The sequence below is a fragment of the Hemibagrus wyckioides genome, linkage group LG09 (genome assembly GCF_019097595.1).
Source record: "Hemibagrus wyckioides isolate EC202008001 linkage group LG09, SWU_Hwy_1.0, whole genome shotgun sequence".
Taxonomy (NCBI): Eukaryota; Metazoa; Chordata; class Actinopteri; order Siluriformes; family Bagridae; genus Hemibagrus; species Hemibagrus wyckioides.
The window spans coordinates 16,148,368-16,171,803 of NC_080718.1; the positions used below are offsets into that span (position 1 = coordinate 16,148,368).

The following is a 23,436-nucleotide window of genomic DNA, read 5'->3' on the forward strand; positions in this document are numbered from 1 at the left end:
TAGCTAGTAATGAGTACTGATTCCACAGCCTGTGATGCACATTTAAGAGCTCTGTCTTGTTGTGCTGTAGTAGGGTAGATTGTCTGAAGCACAGATCATACCTCTCTCTTGCTGGTTGGTTCAGTAGCATTTATAGCAGAATATTGCAATTTGTAGCCTGTAGCTCCTTCGACTTTCTCCCATTTCACGTTCATGGTGGTGGAGCCCACTTTGTAGATGGTCAATCTCCTTTTAGTATCTAGGGGCACTACAGAGGGGAACACACCTTTTCTCTTTTACTTTATCCTTTGTCCCTGTCTATCTAAACCCTGAGGCTTGCAGACGGCACAGATGGGCCAAGGCACACATACTGCATGGTGGTTACATGGATGACAGTGAATGGATGGCAGAGAGGATGACAGATGAATGGCGATGGATTTACATACTTACACGATGGCTAATGAATGATGATGAAGGACAAACAAAGCACGCATTAATACCACACAGATATGGCAACATTACTGCACAGGCTGAACACTTGTATATGAACACAACAGCAATCAAACACTTAATGCATGAATAAACCAATGACACATTGCTGTTCCATGCAGCATCATGCTGTGTATATCGACATTCACTGCTCTGTGAAGGGAATTATGATGGTTAGGTTAGGTTAAAGTTCAAAATATCAAGCATAACACAAAACCAGCTTAAAAGCAACATCCACATTCCACTGCACAGCTTTTCATAACATTTTACTAGTCTAAACAATATAAAAAGTTGCTCTAGCAAACCCTTATGGAAAATAGTATATTATAATTTCTAAACAGTTGACATACAAATATTTCCAAATATGCTATCGTGATACTGATCAGACTGCTGAAAGAAATTGTCAAAATCTTTGGCTTCAGATTAAAAAAATAAAAAGACCATATTTGGATTATGTGCTTAAACTGTCTATTAGTTATGGCTCTACAGTAAAAGTAGCACTACTAAAATCTGAATGAAAAGCAACAGATTTGCTATAGCAACAAACAGTGGTTCACATTTAACTAAACAATAGGGAATCTAAGCCAAAGCCTCAACAATAATTCCAATTTGAGAGAGTAGCCCAACAAGGATAAACACCAGAGTACAAAAGGTTAAGTAAATTGCAATTTAAATTGTCATAGATCCATTTTTAGAATTTTAAAAGTTTAGCTAAGGCTTTGGCTCAATTGTTTTCAAAAGCCATTTGTGGTAGAACTAAAGTTAGGTCCTTACATGTGGTTTCTGTGCCGATCAGGGGCTCACTGCTCTCTTCTCCAACCACAGCATAAACATTCACTGAGTATTCGGTCAACGGCTCAAGACCTTCCAGCACCACTGTGTTCACATTTCCATCCACAAACAACTACAACAGAGGGACACAGAAGGAAGACAAATCAGTTTTACTGAAGTCTCCAGACAAGCATGTGACACGAGTCCAAAACAAAGAATGTCACTTGAAGCCACTACTTGCAATTTAACATCAGTTGAAAATATTCCAGAAAATTCAAAATCCAAAACACCATTAGGCATCAATGACGAGATTTGCAGGTTTTATTTGTATTACTTTTGATTCCAGGGCTCGTGGTCTGTTGGATATACAAGAGCCAAATAATATGGACATATGTAGGCTATTTTCCTTTTTCTGAAAAAGACCAGATGCTCCCTGCATAAACTCTAATGTGGAAGGTGGAAACCCTTGAGCCATTCACATGCCATTTATAAATGTGTATAATGAGATTAAGTATCATAAATCTAATGTTATTGCAATCAATTACTATTTATGAATTAAAGAAAACATAAGGGTCTTCATAAAAACTCTTGTTTTATCTGGCAGTAGAAGTGGAAACACTGCCCCACATAGCTTGCCCATTTGAGGAGTTAAGGACTATGCCAACAAGCAACACACATAAAACAATTTGGGAATTCCCAGCTTTCCCTTGTAAACTTGTGTACTAGTCTGCGTAATGGCTTTGGTCATGCTTCATTACAATCCATTTAAAGCTGATTTTGAGTAAACTCTGAGTGATTCAAGTGAGAGTCAGTGACTCAGGGTGAGATTCAAAAAACTTCAGCTTGTCTCTCTTGTGGCAATTGTGAATAGCCAAACTATTTAGAGGTGAAGGATGTTTTTGAAAACACTCTTTCTTTTCGGGGAAAGACAAGGTGTGCTCAACACTATAATAGTAAAAACACTAATAGTAAAATAGTAATAGTAAAAACATCTCAGTAACATGAATATGTTACCTGTAGAGGCTGTCCTCCAGAGACTGGTGCATACTCAACACGGTACTTTTCAACCGAGTCCTCAGGGCCAATCCAGGTGGCACGGAATGAGTGGTAGGTCACATCAGAGGTCACCAAGTCAGTGGGTGCCCCTGGTCCTCCTGAAAAGGGTAATGATGACACCTTGACATTTGAGACTTGTTTATATATGGAATAAGGGAAAAGTTTTCCCTACTTGTCTGACAGCTTGGACTCATTTTTGATAGAGGCTAGAAAAAAGTAAGTTATTATCTGTTTCTCATGAGGCTTAAGCCAAATATATCTAGCATGAGAGAGCCTATGAGCTATCCTTATGAGAAATTTGGATGTATTACAATCACCCAGATTCCCCCTATTCCCTCTACTGTTTCTACAGCTGGATGGAATATCAAGAGTTCTTCCCCATTTCATCACACAAAACAATCTATTTATCGACAAGGGCCACTAAACCAAAATGGATCTTTCTAAAACGAATACTCTTGTGCCATAACATTGATTAATTTCATATACAATGCTCATAATTTAAATGTCCTTAAAGTTACCTGGCCCTTTGACACTTGAACACAGGTTATCTGTCAGATCGTCAACGATGTCCAACAGAAAGGAGAAATCCAACACATTGTACATGTGGATTTCATCAGGATCCGAGGCAATGGAGCGCAGCTCATTCTCATCAGCATTCTTCACACCTACACAACAAAGCAGATCAAGAACATAAGTTCCTTTTTGTTAGACCAACACCCAATTTATATATAATTTATATATTTTTTATTTCAATTTTTTATTTCAATTTATATATAATCTATAATCAGACAAAACAGATGGTTATAAACCTTGCTTGAACATCTATTAAAGATGGTAAAAGTAATTATATCTTAAAGCTGTATTTAAAAGGCAGAGGTTTTCTCACCAATCGCATAGAGCTCAATGCCACTGTCACGCAAATTTTGAGAGTTGGCAATAATGTCATCCTGCGATTTGCCATCAGTGATGAGGACCCCGATCTTACGGGAGTTTGGGCGCATACCCACGTTAGCTTTGAAATTGTTCTGTAGAATGTAATTCAAAGCAAGACCTGGAAAAAAGGCAAAATACAGGTTATAATAATAATAGTTAGTCCTAAGCATATATACAGCTTTCATAATCTCTTATTAACCTAACTTACTAACCTGTCATAGTGTTTCCTCCTTTGTAAGGCAAGTTGGCTACAGCCTCCAGCAGTGAATCTCGAGTTCTATGTGCATTCAAATGCCACTCAGTCTTTGGATCTCCACTATACTGGGCCAAACCTGCGTACAGTAATGAAAACAATCTGCCATACCTGCCTCTGGGTACAGATCCAAATCTACAGCTTGACAAAAGACACTCTTACCAATCTGGACACGGTCTGGGCCAATGTCAAAGACGCCCACCATGCGACTAATGAATGCCCTGATAGTCTTGAAATTCAGACGTCCTATACTCCAGGAGCCATCAACCAGCAGGACAATATCAGCCTGGGCAGTTGTTTTGCACATTTTATCTAACCAGGCAGAGGATAGAAAAATTAGGATATAAATATACAAAGGTGCTGACATTGCTGTAATGTTAATTGCATTCAGAAGCTGCTTAGGAAAGAGAAAATGTGACAAAGAAGGAGAAAAATCACCCAGAGGAAAGAGGTTTCAGACACCAAAAGAAACCAGACCAGCAATAAAAATAGATCTTTATTAACATTTTCTGTACATTAGAAATGCATCCAATACATTATTTAACAATGACATAAAACTAACAATTTATTATGAGTTTAACATTAAGGGATTGTGTAGTCTCCACAATGAGCAGCAGAAACTCTGTGATCTTCAAGAGTTACTTTTCATTCCCCAATCCACACCTCATTTCCACTTCTGTAAAGACACCTGAATGTTGTTCCACTGGCATGAAACTTTCCCTGCTCAGGAGGAACACAGCTGCATGGAGCTCAAAAACAAAACAAGCTCACACTGAAACTACATTGCAACAACTTTTTTTCATAATCTCAGAGAAAGGCCGTAGCTGGGGGATGAGGGGGACTAATATTTCACAGTGTTTTATCAGCTTTCATCAGATGCTACACACGTCACATTTTCTGTATTCTATGTCGGAGTTTTCCTGCTGTAAATAAAGAAAATAATCAACGGCTATCAAACAAAACAGATGTTCTCACCTTAAGCAAAAGACACATGCTGCTTTCTGTATAAACAGTCCTGAGTGCATGACACATTAAAAGTGCACATATATGGTCTACAATATTTATGGTTCTTTTTGCTTGATGAATGCATGACGATAATTACACAGCTGTCAACAAGAAGTTATATATTTTAAGTTATATATTATGTTATTATCCGAAAGCGATGACAGACCATTTCTCTAAACTAAATAATGAGATGTTGGCATTTGAGCAGTCCAGGTATAGATGGACTCCCTTGAGTGCTTTAAGGTTACTCAGGAATTTTAGCATGTGCAAACACATGGCCTGCTTTCATCTCTTTCTGACAGCACATAATTTAAATGCCACATAATCTGTTCAACAGCACCAGTAGGCATATCGAAACTATCCTGCTCCTTATTTTTTTGTTTTTTTACATTATGGGCTGATGTCTGTTACTAAAAGAGATTTCCATGAATATATCTGTGTGATAAGGACTGAATGTAAGTCCTTATAGAATCTATTGCTTTGGAAACATAATGTAAAGTATGGATTTCTTCTAACTTCTACTGTCCTTGCTCTTTTCTCTAGCCACACATCTCACACATGTTCATTATTATCTTATTATGATCTCTGTGGCATTTATAATATCAAATATCAAGCTAAGTGTGATTTCAAACAATATGCCTCAGTCTTATCTTCGTCTCCAGATCGTGCAAGAGCTCAGTTCACTGGATCTGCTCCCAATTAGGAGCAGCATTCCACACTCAGGTCATCAGTCTGAGCTCAGAAGCTTCAAGTGCACACAGACCTCTTCTTACACACACTAGATCATGTTTAGTCTGAAAACTGAGCAGGCAAGGTTGTGTCATATCCGCTCATAAGCCAGACGGCATCTGATATAAAGTGACCATGTGGAATAGTCATTAAATTTAGCCTTATGTGAAACAGTTAGTCAGGGGAAAACACATTCCCATTTGCTCATCTGTCTATGTGCTGACAGTCTTACTAAAAGAATGTCTTAACAGCTTCAGACAAAATGTTACGCAGTGAATAGGTAAGGCTTGTCATCACTTGTCATTACCCTGGTGATATATATACCCACATGCAAATGGTGCATAAAATTCACATTTCTGCTGATTCTAAAATCTAGCTTTCTGCTGCCTCTATGCTGATCACTGAGGCATAGAGGCAGCAGAAAGCTAGAATTTAGTATTAGCAGAAATTTGAATGTTTCATAAGAGTAGCTCAGGAGGTCACACTACCTGGAGCATAAATGGGAGGAGCAGAAGGCTCATCAGACAGAGTGGTCTTTTCTTCTCCAGCCAAGGGCATACTCTCTCCACCATCAAATACACCAGACACATTTACAGAGTACTTGGTGCCAGCTCTGTAGTGAGGAGGAGTAAGAAAAGGAGTTTTACCTTCAATCTTGCCAACACAACAGTTTTTTTTTTTTTTACCAAGAAAGCAAATATAGTATGAAAGTAGGATTTATAGACCCCACAAAGTCCAAAGGACACCAGGATATAAGGAACATTAGAGAGATTTCAGCACTTACCTTAGCTCTTCCAGAACCACTGTGTTGTCAAAGGGTCCAACAACAAGCTCTCCCAAGTCTATGTTATCATCAGAAGGGTGGAAAGTAACCTTATAACCCCTTACATCTCCAGGTGCAGGGTCCCATGACACCCTGAAACTGGTCTTAGTGGGCTCAGACGTTTGTAAATTTCTTGGAGATTTGTATGGTGACACTGGAACAGAGATGGGAGGCAAAATGAGTTGACTACACGTTAAAATGGTTCAGAAGGAAAAGAGGTATATATTGATATTTATGTCAAATATACCTAAATATAATTTATATATCCAATATCTTGTATTGGATGAGGCAAAAACAGAGTTTGTTTTAAATGCATTGCATTTATGCTTACAAATAGAGATAAATCATCTGCAACATGAAATGACTTTCTGATTGTGTTTTCTGGTGAAATGGCATCTTTTAGGCATAAACAAACACATAAATAGCAATAATAACTGCAGATCTTTGGTTTCTCCCATAATTTCCAAGCAACACGGTATATGGCAAAGTCACTTAACTCATTGTTTAATGATGGGCAAACTTACATGTGGTTCCTGATCCTTGTCTTGCTTTTCCATCTCCATGTTTGTAGACTGGAACCACTGTGATTTCATAGGTGGTAATGGGCTGTAGGCGCCGCAGGATAACGGTTGTAGTGTCACCTGCGGTTTTGGTGACCATTGGCCGGGCTCCCTCAGGAGGCTTGTACATCACCCTGTAATTAACAACGTTGCCTGGTGCTGGCTGCCAAGTTGCCCGCATGCTTTTCTCTGTCTCCTCACTTACAGCTATGGCTCTGGCTGCAGCTGAGACTGGAGGAGAAATCACAAGCAATGCATAATTATTACATTCTGTCATAACCTGTGCCAAAACAATGTTATAGCTGTAGCTGTAATATTCAGTCAGGAATATAGCAGCATTTCTTTATATAACAAAGACAGATTTAATCCTCAGGTGCAGGGGAACAAAACTCCCTAGAAAACTAAAATGTATTTCTGGTGAAAACACACATCTCCCAAAAGGCTTGCCAGCCAGCTGAAAAGACCATCCAGTAAGAACAGATGCAACAAGTGGTGCTTTAAGTCAAACCTGGGCATTCTCAGTCTGCTCTCAATGTTCTCTTTCCATACAGTAACTCCAGGTTTCTGGTGCAGGAAAAAAGCCGAATGAATTGTGAGGGCCTTAAATGATTCACAGAGTACTTTCAGACATTGAATGCTTTTCCAAAGTGCGAGTTTTATGGGTGGAAAATACAACTTCCAAGTTTCTAAGAGCATGGCCTGACTAAACCGGCACAATATGTTAGTGGAAAGAAGCTGGATATAAAAGTGGGAAAAAGGCTGACCATGGACATGAAACACAGAACCCCCAAAGTGCAGCCAGTTGTGTTTTCGACTTTAATGTCACCTGGCAGATTTGCTAACATCAATAAACAAAAGGGCACAGACCGAGTTTTACCATTCCAACATTTGGCTGTGGTTATCATGAGATACATTCCTGTAAATAAGGCTCATGTTCCCTACATATGATTTCCTCATTTTGGCCTGATAATTGAGGCAAAACCAAAGAGGTGCTGTCTACCAGTGCTGCTTTTCTAAGCTCTACATCCCACTTGTAACACAGAGCAGGTATGACAAATTACATCAATGGTTCACACATTTATACAACAAAAAGGTCACGCAGATGAATGAACAAAGTGGGTATGTCAGTGGCAATTCAGAAGGAGAAGCAGTGCCAGCAACAATGACGTTATTCTTGAACTTGTGAAGGGAATCATAAGTCATGCTCACTTTTTCCACAGCAGACTGAAAGACCAAGCTGAAGTTTCTTAAAAATCTTAAATCCTTTGTTTCCTGTATTTCATTCCAGTCCTATATCACCATTAGAACTAAATGGACATTTTTCCTCAGCTGTAACGGCGAGTGATATTTTATATATCTTTGTGCATTTTATATCCTTTTAAAAATCCCTATTCAAATACTAATCAATCCTTAAAGATGGCATAAAGAAGGCAACAAAGGAGCAAAATGAAACCTTAGATTTATAAGGATTTGACATTTTAATGATTTTATAATGCTGAGCCATGAAATAGTTTGACTTTTGATAAGGGCAAAGTAGATAGAGCTTTTTTTTTTAACTTTATATGTTACGTATAATCTTAAGCAACATTTTGTTTTAAAACTTAAACATAAACATAACATAAACAACAGGTTTATTACATTATCTCACTTACACCAAAAGCTCATACAGAATCATATAACGCCAAAGTATTAAAACATACTGCAATGTGCAATGGGAAATGAACTTAAAAATGCACAATCTCTATTCTAGCCGTTCAGTATAATGTAATATAATTTCTTTGCATGTCTTGAGGTAAGCTCAGAATGAGGGGCCCCTCTCAGACTAGGGGCAGGAGGAAACGTGTACTGTTCCTCTGCTGGATGCATTATGCGGGTGGGAATGAACTTACCATCTGTGGTTTCCTCTCCCACCAGCGGCTCTCCTTCTCCAAGGCCGTAGGCGGCAAAGACAGAAACCGTGTAGCGTGTCTCTGGTGTCAGACCCTCAAGCACAGTGGTGGTGACATCACCAGGCACTGTTTTCTCCCCAGCCTCGTCGGAGAACAGGGATTTCCAGGTGACCCGGTAATGGCGAACATTGCCAGGTGCTGCTGTCCACAAGACAGCAAAGCTGGACTCAGTGACATCCTTCGTGACCAAGTCCTTAGGAGAGCCAAGAACTAGGGAACAGAAACGGGTAAAATATTACAAATAAATCAGTTGAACATTCAGAAGTAGAGCTGCACAAGTTGGAGGACAAGCTCTTATACAGCTTAGATCTTAAGAGTCACACAGAGATCATAGCAATATGATGAGATGATACTGAATCTACCCACAAGCATCATTAAATCTAAACCAGACCAGATTAACCCTTTGACATTTTTACAATATAACATTAAAAACACCCCAAGAAAGTTCTGCAAAATGAATCACTCTGTCTGTCACCAAGTCTTTCAGTATTCTGCGCTCAGCGTTATTTTCCATTCTAACAAGAAATTCAATCCATAAAACACAGACACTACTCTTTTTCAGTCTTCCATTATACACCCCCCTTTTTTCTCACTTTCTCACTGGAATGAAAGAGGGGGAAAAAAAGAAATCAATGGGGAGTAATTCAGGGCAGTGTTGACTGGTTGCCACTGAATATTTGGCAGATGTGGTGTTCTGTGTAACACTCTGACCACAGGGTGGCTACCTGCCTCCTACATCTCTTCTTACCCACCTACTGAGTTCAGCTCAGCTAACACAGACACTCGCTTACTGGCCATTTGGTTATTCAATTAATAGCTCAGCCAATAGACTAGATGATCCTGCATTTGAGAAAGTGTGATACTTACTACATGGCGAAATTATTAATATGAGAAAGAAATGAAAATGGGTTCAAATAATAAAACTGAGACATTCAGTTTCCCGCTTTCTCTTAGTGGGTGAGAAACCTCAGCATGTGGCTATTCTGTTTGAGATTTGTGATTGATTTTTCTTACTAGGTGGTTTGGTTTACTATGAGATATAATCCTGGTGTGGGAAGTAACGAATTCAAAAAAGCACTGTTGGTGAATTCCTGGCTCTTAAGGCCCATCAAATATAATGTGCTATGGCAACCGTAGCTGCCAGTGTATCTTGATCCAAGGTAGGAATCACATCCAAGCGCAAATTTCTGACATTACCCGATGACTACAGGGACCAAAGTACATGTTAATGATTCCTGCAGGCAACAGTCCTTTTTTAACAATAATACAGAGAAGTAACTAATATTATATTAGTTAATTATTACTAACACATAACTGAAAAGCTTACACATAAACAAACCACACCGGCATTGTGCAGTAAAGCATTCAAAATCAAAATAAAGCCTAATTAACATGTAAATGATAATAAATTCTGCAGAACACAATCATTCAGCACACCAAGTATCCCAGAAGTTAAAGTTGTTTTCGAAATGCCAGACTGAAACATAGGTGTTGGAAGCGTTAGGGGCATAATCAGCAGCGAGATGAATTCTACTGGAAAAGTTGCCGTGACCAGCTGGAAGTAGCACTTGGACCATTTGTTTCCTCTTTTAACCGAGCACACACTTCCCCCACAAACAGTAAAAGTAGACCACGTCACTCGTTTAAAACTTCTACTCACCCAGATTTATGAGAACCAATAACAACACAGCATGGCACTCAACACAGCAGGTCCTTTCTGTCACATGGCTTAGTCGTAACAGACCCAAGCCCCAAACAAACCACACAAATATCCAATGCGCTCACAAGCCTGCCAAGAGATATGGATCAGCTGGAAAATTCCGCTAGTGTATTACATAAATCCAGCACTTCAAATGAGCACAGATAAACCGCAGATTCTCATAACAACATACTAATCGCACACAGAACTTCCAGATTTTAGAAAACAACATATCCAGTGATATTTAAAACACTACTGAACAGATTCATGTCATGTTTTTTCAGATTTTCATTTGTTCAAAGCTAGGCAGTGGGCTCTGAGTGTCAGTCTCTATATTCATTTCATCACATGGGCAAAAACAAGACAGCCCTGGACTCAGGACTCAAAACCTGTCATCGGCAAAAACCTAGCACCATCACAGTCCAGTTTCCCCACGAATGGAGTGCTAGGAGACAGCTGCATCAATGGAAATACTGTTACCAAGTCTATCATTATGTATAACATCTTATAGTAACACATAATTCTCAAAATTTCTTTTTAAACTTAAAATAATAATAAACCCAAATATCCACACCAATTACTGTTTATCTAAGCGTGTGTGAATAAACTTTTGGTTTATTTGGTTTATTCTGCTTTTCATAAAAGTTCCTACATGGAGTCAGTGTTCTAAATAGACCCATAAAAAGTTCCCCTAGAAGAAAAAGCTGAAGGTTTTTAGATTTAATTTTTTTATATATAAAAAATATTAAATCTAATCTTACATCTGATCTAACTAAGCTAAAAAATTGCATAAACTGTAATTTATGAAATAATTGCAAACAAAAACATACTTAATTCAAGCCATGGATTTACATCTGCTCTCAAGGAGAATCAAGGTCATTCTGACAACTCAACAAGTACAGTTTTACTGAATAAGTTTCAGATGCCTTGGAATTCTTTCACATTTTAATACATTCTCCTACATGCCCCAAAGGCATTCAGGTTTGGCTTTTCTTCCTTCTTTTTTTCTCAACAACTGCCAACGGGTAACAGTATTAATTTGTAACAGCAGTCAATTGAGCCAAATGGTCCTCTACAACAAGCTAATGAAGTCTGGTGTCCGCAGGGGACCTAGTCATGGGGAATTCTCCACACAACTGCACTCAGCCCAAGGCTTCTCTCAGGGGCTCTTCCTAATTGTACTAAATGTCTGGATGTCTCTTGCCTCCCACAGAGGGTTCCAGGAAGTTTACAGCATGGAACACAAAGAACACTGTGTTTGCTATAGTGACATAGAGCAAATGGGGCTTAAAGAAATTAATCCTCTGACCCAGTCTGTGTGGAAGGGATCCAATACCGACTCAGCATAAACTGCAGTGCATCAACACAAGTAACTCTTGAAACATGGTCTGGTAGAGAAGCTGGTGAAAATATTAGGCATTGAGCAAGGACAGAGCGAGCTGTTTGGAACAAAGTTCCATGATCCTAGCAGTGATGGAGAAGGGGGAAAGTGAAATAGTCATTGAGACCAATATGGTCAACAGTTATTTATTTTCCATGGCAGGAAAAAAAATATTTTGACAGAATTCTTGGATTTATGAGACTTTCATCAAAGGAGCTAGTTCAAATCTAAGAAGCTTCAGACTTTCCATAACCACAAAGCCATTTACCTTTCAAACTACATTCTGTCTGAGGGTTTCATTTTTGTAGTACCAGAACCATGATTTCCTGGTGCAATGAAATTCATCCATGGGAAAATAGATACTTGACCTCTTATTTCTCACACACTAACAAATATGGACTTGCAACCGATGTGTGATGAAAGCACATATTCCTTTATTTATCCATTTTCTGTACCATTTGTCCTACACAGAGCCACAGGGAACCTGGAGCTTTTATCCACTCTACACAATTTACAGATGACAATCCATCCACAACATATGTCTATGGTTTGAGGGGCTAGAGTACCCTGGAAAACCCTGAAGCATGGGGAGAACATGGGGCAAACTGCATGCACACAGTGTGGAGGCAGATATAGAAACACAGACTTTATTCTATTTGGGCAAATCTCATTGAAAACAAAAAAACTTCCCACTGCCCAGTTTATTGCATCATTAAAGGTGTTAAGCCTGGTAGAGAATACCACCGGTATTATGCTTTAACAGATGTCATCTTTACTAACGCGTGACAATTAACACGTCTAAATGTGCCTAATTGTTTCTTTTTATCTGAAATACTGGGGGGTTCTCAAGCTTTAGAGGACCCACAGGACTTATGCTAGCAACTTTACAGGTGCTTAAAATGTTTTATACTTCCCAATATCAAAACAATTGTGGGGAGTCTTAAAAAATGTTCACAAATTATGAAAACACTTTCTAAAATATGTTCAGATGAGGATCAGCTTAAGCAAATGAGGACTCTCAAACATGACTGACAGTGCAAATCTTTTGTCTCAACACTAAAGAAACATCATTATGAGTGGATGTTACTTGCCATGATGGTAGTAAACTCCACTGTGGAATCAATGTTGTAGTTTACTTTAACTTTACAATGTTGTACATCTCCTCTCCAGCAAGGACCAGACCACCTAATGACATACTGACTACATGGACATCTGCCTGCAACCCATCACCAGCAAAACTTTTTGCCCTTTCACCACATTCACTGAAGAACATAAGCAGGTCTGTGTGGTGTGAAATCCCACTAGGGGGAAACCCAGGGGGCAGGCAGGGAAGTCCTTAGTCAGCCAAAGTGTCTCCATCATTTCAGCTGAGTCAGACATGACAAATCAGGGGCTGACATTATGCTGTGGCCTCAAACAGAGCTGCTGTTGTTATAAGATGACCAACGCCAGACCTTGCTTGACCCTGACTATAACCTAATGCCACTGAGGTCTGCAGTATAGCAGAAACAGATGTCCATATCACTCAGTATTTGTTATTTCAGTCATTCATTCGCAACTTCTCAAACACAAATAAACAGATCACGCAACAGCCAGAAACAGAAGAACATGACAATATGCGTTCCTTCAAGAAAACTTCTAAATTTACACACAATCCTAATGAAAAATATTAGAATGTAATTTTTTTATTTGTGGTGTTAACTTCATTGACTTGACCATTTACAAGACTTATGAAAGAATATATCATCACTAAGAGGAGGACATGATCATGATCTCTTACCTTCCAGAGTGGTGCCACTTCCAAGAAGTGGATCTCCCAAACCAGACGAGTAGAGGGCACTAACAAAAATCTCGTATTCCGTGTCTGGCAACAGCTTCTTGAGCATGGCTGTTGTGGAGTCTCCTTTAACAGAAATCTCTTTCCTTTCACCACCTTCAGGCTTATAAGCTATGTGATACTCGAGGACATTCCCAGGAGCAGCTTGCCAAGAGAGCTTCATCGTGGACTCTGTCTCATCAAAGACCCTCAGGTTCCGTGGTGAGCCCTTAGCTAAAAGAAGATCATTACTGTGCATTAATAGATAGGTAATTAAGATCTTCATTGAGCTGAAAACGACTGAATAAGACTATGTATTTTCATAATACCATGTAATGCCCAAAGAATTTAGTCCTGCTAAGGACTAAATTCTAAAGGACTTAAATAGAATTTTTCCATTTTATAAAAGACACATAGTTGCAACCAAATGTTAAAATTCTTCTGGTAGAGAAGCAAAACTTTGGAAGCAAAATCTCATTATCAATGCTGACCTTCTTTGGTGGTGCCACGAGTGTCCATTGGGGGCCCCATGCCAGAAACATATTCAGCAATAACAGTCACATGGTAGGTGGTGATCGGAAACAGCTCCTGTAGTACAGTGGTAGTCTGGCTACCTTCAGTCTCTGCCTCCAGTCTCTCTCCACCACTGATGGGCTCGTAGAACAGTCTGTAGCGCAAAACTGTCCCTGGAGCTGCCTGCCATGAAACTCTGAAACTGTCTGTGGTCTCCTCTGTTACTCTGAGGTTACGGACCTTTCCTTGCTCTGTGTTGGACAAAAGTGTGAGTCAGTTGGACAAACGAGTCAGAGTAGCCTTTGCATAAAAAATTTGCATAAAAATTATTTTATTTGTGAGCTTTCTAAATTGCCTTTATTGAAACATGAATATGAGTTGGTACCTTCTAAAGTGGTTTCTTCTCCTGTTAATGGAAAGCTGTCTCCTTTTTCATACTGGGCAAAGACCTCAACCTCATAGGTGGTAAGTGGTGTGAGATAACGTAAGACGGTAGTGGTGGTGTCACCAGGCACAGCTAGAGAGATGTAGTCGCCTGTGATATCAGCAGCTGGGCGGAAACGCACCAGGTAAGACAGTACATCTGTGACCTCAGAGACCCAACTAGCCCTGAAACTCCTGGACGTCACCTCAGAGAATGTTAAGAACTTTGGTGAAACCAAACCTGGAAGGAAAGTTACAGTATCATTAGTCAAACTTGAGTTACAATTAAAAATGTGAAAATTATCATTTTGAATTGGGTTGAATTGGTGTTTTTTTTTTTTGCCTTAATATTTAACCAATGTAAAAACTAAACATAAACCAAATAATTAAGGACAGCAATATGGACAAGGTTTAGAAAAATGTGAAATGTGAGTGAAAATATTTGTTATAAAAGGGTACTATAGGGAACCATAGTTTACAGGTATGCACTGCATGCTCTAATAGCAGACATGAACAACTTTTTACTTGCTAAAAGACAGTGAGGACAGAGGGACAAGATAAGAAATTTCCAAAACTGTAATAAAACAAGGTTTGTATCCCCTCTCTGTCAATACAAATACCACTGCTAACAGTAACAGTGATGTTTGCTTACTTTTCTTCTTGATGTTTAGGAGCTCCTGCTCAATCCTGAGGCAGATAGACTGTGTCAGCTCTTTAGAGATCCTCTCAAAGGCATCAAAGTCCTCCACCTCAAATACGTGATTCTCAGAAGGGGTGTTGGCAATAGCCTCCAACTCTGATCGCACAGCATCCTTAACTCCCACAGCAAAGATTTCCACATCTGTATTCCTCAGGTTGGCAGCAGGGTCTTTGAAGGAGTCAGAGGACTTGCCATCAGTGATGAGCACCATGACTCGTGGCACATTTTCACGGGCACCACGACTTTGCACAAAGATCTTCTCCCTCACGTAGGTCATAGCTTTTCCAGTGTTGGTGGAGCCTCCACGGTAAGGGAATGTGCGAATGGCCTTCACCACAGCAGAAAGTTCGTGGTGTTTATTTAGGGCAAACTCAGTGTGAGGGTCCCGACTGTACTGCACCAAGCTTATCTGCACTTTGTTGGCACCAATGTCAAAGGAATTAACCAGCACCTCAAGGAAGGATCTCACTTTAGCAAAGTTAGCCAGTCCTATGCTGTATGAACCATCAACGAGCAGAACAATGTCAGCTTGAATGTTAACATCCAGAGAACAGTCTGTCAAAGACAAAAATGTTTTAGAATGCACGGAAGGATCATCGTGGCGGAAAATTTTTTTTCAATATTTCTACCAGAAGGGTAATATATAGTATGGGTTGATCTTACCTACTGACACTTTGACGGGCTGGGTCTTCTCCATTGCCATCACTGGCTCACTTGGTGTAAAGTCTTTAAGGGCAAATAAACTGATCTCATATTCTGTTTCAGGGGACAGGTCTCTGACATTTACTGATGTCTGGGTGGGTCCTGTGTACAGCTCCTGTCTCTTGCTGCCTGCAAGCATTGGTATGAGCTGCAACTTGTAGCTTGTGATATCCCCTGGAGATGCATCCCAAGTCACTCTCATGGACTTGGAGGAGATCTCTGTCACCTGAAGGTTTGAGGCTGGTTCAACAACTACAGAGACATATCCAGACATGGGGGTTGAAAGATACATATTATGTAGATAAATGTGACTTATAACCAGCTACTTTGTTGTGTTGAGTCGTACCTTCATCTCCACTCGCAAGGGAGCTGAGCTGGTCCTCCACACCAAGGCATATCTGTGTGATAAGCTGCTCTTGCACTTCTTTAATTAAGTCAAAGTCTAAAACACTGTACACGTGTGTGCTGTGAGGTGTGGAGGCTATTGTTCTAATTTCATCTTCATCTGCTCCTTTGATTCCTGAACAGTAAACAAAGTGCTACATTAAATATAATGCAATGGGTTACGATACACTTCATTAGTTTTTGTATAAACAGCTTTATAATCAGCATAATATTCTAATAACATTACAAAGAGTCAGACATACCCAAGAGAAAAACTTCAGCTCCAATGTTCCGCAATCTTCTGGCATACTCATCGACAGGGTCTTGCGATTTTCCATCTGTGACAATGATGGCCACTTTGGGGAAACTTTTCCTGGCTCCAGCTGCTTCAGTGAAAGTGTTTTTCACCAGATAGTCAATAGCTTCACCTGGTATAGAAATTAAAATATTTGTTCATACCAGTGTTCAAGAGGAGCTCATTATGAAAGAATATTTGTAAAATATCATTTCATGTTACATGTTTTGTTATATATAACATATGGAATATTCGGCTATATATCAGTGGTATGGGTCCTCCTCACGCTCATATAACACACCTGTCATGGTGTTGCCCCCTTTGTAGGGCAGGTTTCTGATAGCCTGAAGCAGTTCTGCCCGTTTAAAATACTGGTTCAAGTTAAATTCAGTTCTGGTGTCTGTGCTGTACTGCACCACAGCCACCCTGGTCTTATCCTCTCCGATGTCAAAGGCTCCTGCTACGGCTCCAATGAAATTCCGTATGTATTTGAAGTTTTCCCTTCCAACACTCCAGGAGCCATCCACCAGGAAAACCAGATCTGCTATAGCACTCTGTGAGCACTCTGGTGAAGGCAGAGAACGAAAAAAGATCGTACAACACACTTAATAAAAAAAAACTCTCTTTTAGCTATGCATCATTTAAAACTCTCATGACCAAGTGAGATTTGTGTGTGTGAGTGTGGAATTAACCATAACCATAAGCAAATAAATACTTGTAAATTGTGTATGTCCTGGAAAATGGCATGAAAAAAATCCCTAAATGTATGTTTATTCCAACTGAGCTTTTGTTTTAGCAACAACTTGCCTTTCTAATTGATGATTTTAAACCCAACCGGAAATGTGGTGTAGAACATTATGAATGGTTCTATTGAATAAATCAGTATGAGTCATTATTATGCATGCTGATGTCAATCCTCTGGGCTCTGTTTAACCCACATGACACAGCTGTCTATGACACAAAAAGTATTAAAAGTGTTAATAAAAGTATTTGAGTTCTGTAAGGCAAAAAGATATATGGATCAAACCCAACAAGCTCAACAATCATGTGCTGGTTGTTAGGTTATAATGACCTCACACTTCAATAGCCATTAGGTACCAAGTGGAAAAACTTTGCCTAAATGCCTGAAAGTCTGAGATCAGATGTTGCCATGAATGTAGACAAACTTACTAGTGGTCTCCATGACTGGTTTCCTTACAGTCCCACTTGTGTTACTGGACTGAACTGAAACAGAAAAGAATAGCCATAATTCTCCATTAGTGTAATCTGCCAATTTTGCAGGCACATATAATAAAAAGGTAATCTAACAAAATTGTACAGTTTTGATTCTTACTTGTTAATTGGCCAAATATAGGAATGCTTTCATCTACACCATCGTAGGAGCTGATTGATACAGAATAATCTACGTCTGGTGTAAGGTTTGTAATATTAATGCTTGTGGCTGTGGCAGGAAGAGTTAAGTCTCTCAAATCATCTGGAAAAAAAAAAAGAAATAAAATAAAATAAATGTAAAATACAAAACAGTAGGCACAATCAAACGGTCTTTCACTTTGGCAAAGGATGTAAGACTGATCACCCACCTATGTCTGATGTTATTTGTATTCTGTAGTATTGTATTTGAGACAATGACCTTTTCCACGACATTAGTACTGTGTTTTCATTTAGGATTTTAAATGTCAAGTCCGAGGGAGGCTCCACTGCAAATATAAGTGTTATATGTTAGCATGAATATCAAACAACACTAAAAGAAATGTAAAATAAATCAAATGTGAGAGTACATAGATAGTACATGTTCATAAGAAGAATCTCAACAACCCCAACAACAAACACTTCCAGGCTGAAGTTGATTCGTTCACTGTTGGGCACGACGACAAAACTGATAGTAGTGTTGGTGACAACATAAAAAGAAAGGTGAGAAAAGCCATTTTTGAGCAAAATGGCCTTTGCTTGAGTTGCCAAACCTGGAAACCTTTGGTCAGCAGTTCAAGCAGGAAGCCTAAACACACTTCATTCTAAACAGTTCATTCACCAATCCCCAGTGCAGACATTGAGTGGACCATCCAGTACATGCTGTATGCAATCAACACCAGGCATGCCCCTATTTATCCACCAGTACACTCTAATCCAACTCATAAGAACACAACACTTTCATCCAAGATATTGATTATACAATGGAATTCATGTTGTTTAATCAGGCCAAGGGGGTTCTTTCAGAAATTAGAACCATATGTTATATATACAGTGAATGTATATATACATATTTCAATAACAAGGCTTATGTAACATTAACATACAGTGCACCAATCCAGTATATCATCCATTGCAAACCATTAAAAAGAATACACAATGTGTCATGAGACTCTTGTGTACTTCCTTTTCATCAAGCAATTTATACAGAAGACAGCATGAGGTGATGAGACAATGCATAAATGCTCACATGGAGAGTAGGGCGTACATCATCAAAATGAAATCAAAGATAATTAACAGCCAATCTATGATGTAAAATTATGTCTAAATTTTTTTTTTATTATGGTAAAAAAAAAAAAGAAAAAGAGTGAAAGCAATGGTCACATGACTGGATCTCTTGGTGTCACGCTCATGTATGTGAGAAAGTTGTTGAGGAACAACTTGGTGATTTGGACCAAAGTTTCCGTGTACATGAGGGACCACACGTACAGAGACCATAATATATTTCAAAATGACATTTTTCCACAGATGAGCTTTACATGCGGTCTATGCTAGTATTTTCCAAAGAGAAGTATTCCAACAGATGTATACCAGCAGTCTAACATCCAAGATCAAATCTGTATGGAAGCTAGACATGCTTATGTTAGTCTTTTTGGCATAAAATCCTGTGTGAGGAAAGGAATGGCAAGAGAAAGAGATCAACTATTCCAGGATACTAAATGAAAGTAGAAGATAGCATGTGTGATGTAGACATAGCTATTTGGCAATAAACAGATGTGATATTTGCTGGCCCAGTGGGTCTAATAGGTTACTTATATCCATCTGTCAGATGTGTCTAGTTATGTTTTTGGTCAATGACTTAATTAGTGACCATGTCTGCTTTATCCTGTATCAGTGCTTATTTTTCATGTAATGTTTACCTCTCCATGAAGAGGATATTCTGAGTTCCATGCAAAGACAACAGTTGTTTGGTAGCAGGATAGGAGCATGCATTGAAAGGTGGGCAGTTTGTTGCATGGAATCCCAGAATATCATTCTAAAATACATGGTGGGGAAAGCCAGAGCTCACAAAACATCAAGTGCACAGGCAGACGACAAAAAACACAACCTAAGCAACAAACTTAAGATCATGGAGGCTGCTGGAAAGGTGGCTCACCAACCTGGCGCCTCAGCCTCAAGAGGCCCGAGCAGATTCCCCTCGTGTCCGAACAGGCCCCATCTCCAAACCTCCAAACCATGAGTCTTCACTCATTCTCAGAAATCAAGCTGAACATTCTTGCATGAGGCGTCAAACACATAACACTAAAGTCTAAACCAAGATGGCCGGCACACTTGAGGGAAAAGGGCTCATTGTAATTTAATAGATGTCAGCATAAAATGATGAATCTAACTGAGGTTTCTGCAATCTAAACGGAAAAGGAATCCCGTCGGTAGCACACCGCTGCCATTCCTCAGGGAGCGTCTGGTCTGTGGCAATAACCTCAACCCGGCACGCCGTTCTTTTTGGCTTGCACCCATTGCCAGGCAGCTCGGAAAAGAAGCTGGAGTCTTCATAAGAAGTCAGCCAGACGCCAAAGTAATTCCGCAACATGTGCTGACATTAAACGTTACTGCAAATTAACTTTCCATATGGATTGCAACTCAGCATTTTTTTTTTTTTTTTTTTGAAAATTGCCACAAAAAACCTAAAAAGACTCTTTGTCTTTGCTCTATGGGGACTAATTTGGCCTTCTCCTCTTACAGCTTTCCATTCTGTGTCAGAAGATATATTGGAGAAGATATCTGATGCCTTCACTGAAAGGTTTTCAAAGAAAAAGTTTCCATTCTGAGCAATAAATACATGAAACTTCATTTTAGCGTTTTCCTGAAAGTCATGTTATAATTTTCCCCACAAACAGATAAATGATACTATACATTACACATGTATCTAACCCCAAGTTAAACAGTGAACAGTCTGTGTTAGGTGCCACTCATGGTGCTGTAAGTAAATATTCACTTTAATAAATTATTACAGATGTCTATGGTGAAATATGTAGAATCCATTTTTATTAGTAATTTTTCCATCTTTCTAAATTTTTGTGAAATGAAAACCTTTTGAACTGCCAGAAGCAGCTAGCCCAGACGATTCCACTAACTCATTAGACAAGAATTGTCTTGTAAGTGGAGATTATTTGTCTGACAAAACCGATGACTTCATGTGTATGGTATTTCTTTAAAACCACTGGTGGCCTGACATGTACCAAATCAAAACTTTTTGTTTATATACAGATTTGCAACATTCACTTACATCACATTTTAGCTAGTTGATTTTTGGCTATTGTTCATTTTATGTAACTAAACTTGAGCTGCATGTATTATGAAACCTGAGGAAGGAAATAATGACGAGAGGGAGAGGGGAGTTTTGATCTTACATAGCTCTGTAATCTGAATCTAATCAAAGTCAGCCCTTGGATATAAATTATTTATTTGTTTATACATCAATAATACATGAGTATATTTCAATACAGAGATGAAAAAATGCACACATGGGCAAGGAGAAAGCAAAAGAGAGGGAGAGGAAATTTCTCTGAAATGAGAAAAGAATATTTTTTAAATAAAAGTTAAAAACTGAGAAACAGGAGAAAGAAGTGGAAAGAAAAAATACGAGGTAAGGACAGAAAGAGAAGAGAGAATGCTGTGATGGGGTAACCATACCTTGAGCCTCCGCTATATTCAGTAATATTGCTAGGAGGGCAACAGCGGCCCACAACAACCTTCTCTTCATTTTTTAGCAGGGAGTCAGCAGCACATGAATTAATCTGCAAAGACAAGATTCCTATTCAGCTCAGTAAAGGAAGTGGAACATTAAGACACTTCATGGAAAGTTAAAAGGAAAAAAGACATCCTGGAGCTACACTGACTGTAGATCCAGAGCTTTGCAAAGGGACAAGCAATTTCCAAACAGGAAATATGTGAAAAGTGTTTTCTTCTGGAGAAACATTTACAAATAAAAATGCAGACTACCATCCATGTCAGCAATGAGTGGAAATAAGCAGCAGGAGTCACACCATTTTTTCCTACTGAGAGCCAGATGGGGGGAAAAAAGGGTTTCACTGGGATTCAGCAGTTCCTCTTTACATGGGTGCCAACAATGTGGGAACAGTAGTGTCCAATTAGTCCATGATTAGATAGAGTCATCAACACATTGGTTATAAAATAGAAATGGGTTTAGAAATAAATGTTAAGAACTCAAGTGTTTTTTAATGTTTGTTTTAATGTATGATTTGTTTACAATTATTTCAATATTCCTTTGACCTTATGCATGGCCAAAACATTTAGATAAAAACAATTTACTTGACTCGAACCCATTGTATTTTAACAGCTCAAGTGTATATTGTTACAGAAGTTGCTTTGTCTGAAGGGAAAAACAGGCATTTCAAAACGAAAGCATTCCTCTATAAAGATGTCTTACGTCTAAATAACTGTTAGAGCTTAATTATAACCATTATTCCTCGCTGTGATTTAAATTTCCACCAAATCACAGCAGCAGAATGCAGCACCACTTACCGCTCGACCAAGGGTGGGGACGCTCCACTCCTCTGAGCTCCCTCAGTCTAAACCCTGGTCAATAATACAAATAAAGAACTAAAGAACAGGCCTGCTTGAGTGCAGTTGTTTTGCTGCATTGCTTTACAGCTGGATACTGTATTAGGTAGGTTTGATACTCTTGCTTGAATAGTGATGTGTAATAAAATTTAAGAATTGTCACAGCTATTCTGTCAACAGATTTATTCAAAAATTACGGCAAATTAAACACACTTCCTTCACCTTTCGTTTGTCAATCCAATAGCATTTTTATATAATACAATACTTACTATATATATTTTTATATAAAGAACCTCATTGATATTGTAAAAAGAGACAAGAGAAAACTGGTGCGTTGAAGTCAGGTACATTTTTCATTTAAATATTTGGGTGATTTATTTTTTTTTTTAAATAATAATAATATTTAATTAACTAATTTTTTTTTAAAGTAATTTTACATCCGAGGTCTATACGCTTTGAAAAGGCGCTTAGGCGTCGAGTTTTCTCGCAGCTCCTCAGCGCCCCCTAGTGGATCTGACCAATATAACTCTAATTACTCACATCCATACAAGTTTAACAAAGTTTTTGTAAACCGCACTGACCTGACCTGACCTTCACTAAACGCTGGGTTAAAAGAAAAATGTATTAAAAATAATCCTAATAAAATATTCCAAAAAGTTTAGATTTGGCAAAGCGGTTAAATGGTCATGCACAGAAAAAAAAAAAAATATGAATATAGTTTAAGAAACACCGGTATTATATAAATCAGCGAACAATAATAACAATTTTAAATATACACATAGGATATACAGCTGCAAAGGAGAAGAAGTAAGTTAAATGTTTGTCGTTTACAATTCACTGTTTTCTAAACATGTTAATTACATGTCTTGTTGGACAGTGAAGAAAGAATTGTTAATTGATAGAGAAATGAAAAAAAGGCAATTAAAAATAATAATAATTAAAAATAATAACGCTTATCTGTCTGACCTGGTGATGCAAAGCAGAGAGGATTGAGGAGCAATGGGCGCGCGCTCGCGCTGTGTCGCTTCAGTCCGGCTGGCCGCCGCGGTCTCGCGCCCCACAACCTCTTTAAGGGAAGAAGCCTCTTTTCGAGGGGGAGGGAGTCTGAGAGCACAACCTGCTACTTAATACCGAGGGGTTGTTCCCAGCCGACTTTTTCCACCCGTAGACCCTTACGAAAGTCTTCAAGAATGGCACCCCCCAC

At 38.9% G+C, this 23,436-nt stretch overlaps 1 protein-coding gene across 4 annotated transcripts in view; it reads right to left on the reverse strand.

Annotated features, from left to right (window-relative positions):
• Positions 1–23,434, reverse strand: part of col12a1a (collagen, type XII, alpha 1a) — a 48,601-nt gene extending 25,167 nt beyond the window's left edge. The window contains exons 1-24 of one of the 4 annotated variants that reach the window (XM_058398716.1): positions 23,199–23,432; positions 21,342–21,445; positions 18,041–18,157; positions 17,794–17,934; positions 17,631–17,684; positions 16,762–17,025; positions 16,429–16,593; positions 16,128–16,301; positions 15,743–16,033; positions 15,032–15,634; positions 14,342–14,620; positions 13,935–14,207; positions 13,408–13,677; positions 8,488–8,757; positions 6,563–6,829; positions 6,000–6,192; positions 5,704–5,828; positions 3,644–3,793; positions 3,441–3,560; positions 3,182–3,346; positions 2,814–2,960; positions 2,254–2,393; positions 1,243–1,372; positions 102–247 (exon numbers count right to left, since the gene is read on the reverse strand). In XM_058398716.1, coding sequence (XP_058254699.1) covers positions 102–247; positions 1,243–1,372; positions 2,254–2,393; positions 2,814–2,960; positions 3,182–3,346; positions 3,441–3,560; positions 3,644–3,793; positions 5,704–5,828; positions 6,000–6,192; positions 6,563–6,829; positions 8,488–8,757; positions 13,408–13,677; positions 13,935–14,207; positions 14,342–14,620; positions 15,032–15,634; positions 15,743–16,033; positions 16,128–16,301; positions 16,429–16,593; positions 16,762–17,025; positions 17,631–17,684; positions 17,794–17,934; positions 18,041–18,157; positions 21,342–21,411 — 4,554 coding nt within the window. In that variant the 5' untranslated portion in view covers positions 21,412–21,445; positions 23,199–23,432. Of the gene's footprint in view, positions 1–101; positions 248–1,242; positions 1,373–2,253; positions 2,394–2,813; positions 2,961–3,181; positions 3,347–3,440; positions 3,561–3,643; positions 3,794–5,703; positions 5,829–5,999; positions 6,193–6,562; positions 6,830–8,487; positions 8,758–13,407; positions 13,678–13,934; positions 14,208–14,341; positions 14,621–15,031; positions 15,635–15,742; positions 16,034–16,127; positions 16,302–16,428; positions 16,594–16,761; positions 17,026–17,630; positions 17,685–17,793; positions 17,935–18,040; positions 18,158–21,341; positions 21,446–23,198 lie in introns of all 4 variants that reach the window. The other 3 variants (XM_058398717.1, XM_058398719.1, XM_058398720.1) reach the window with 3 other exon arrangements.
• Positions 23,435–23,436: the final 2 nt, after the last annotated feature.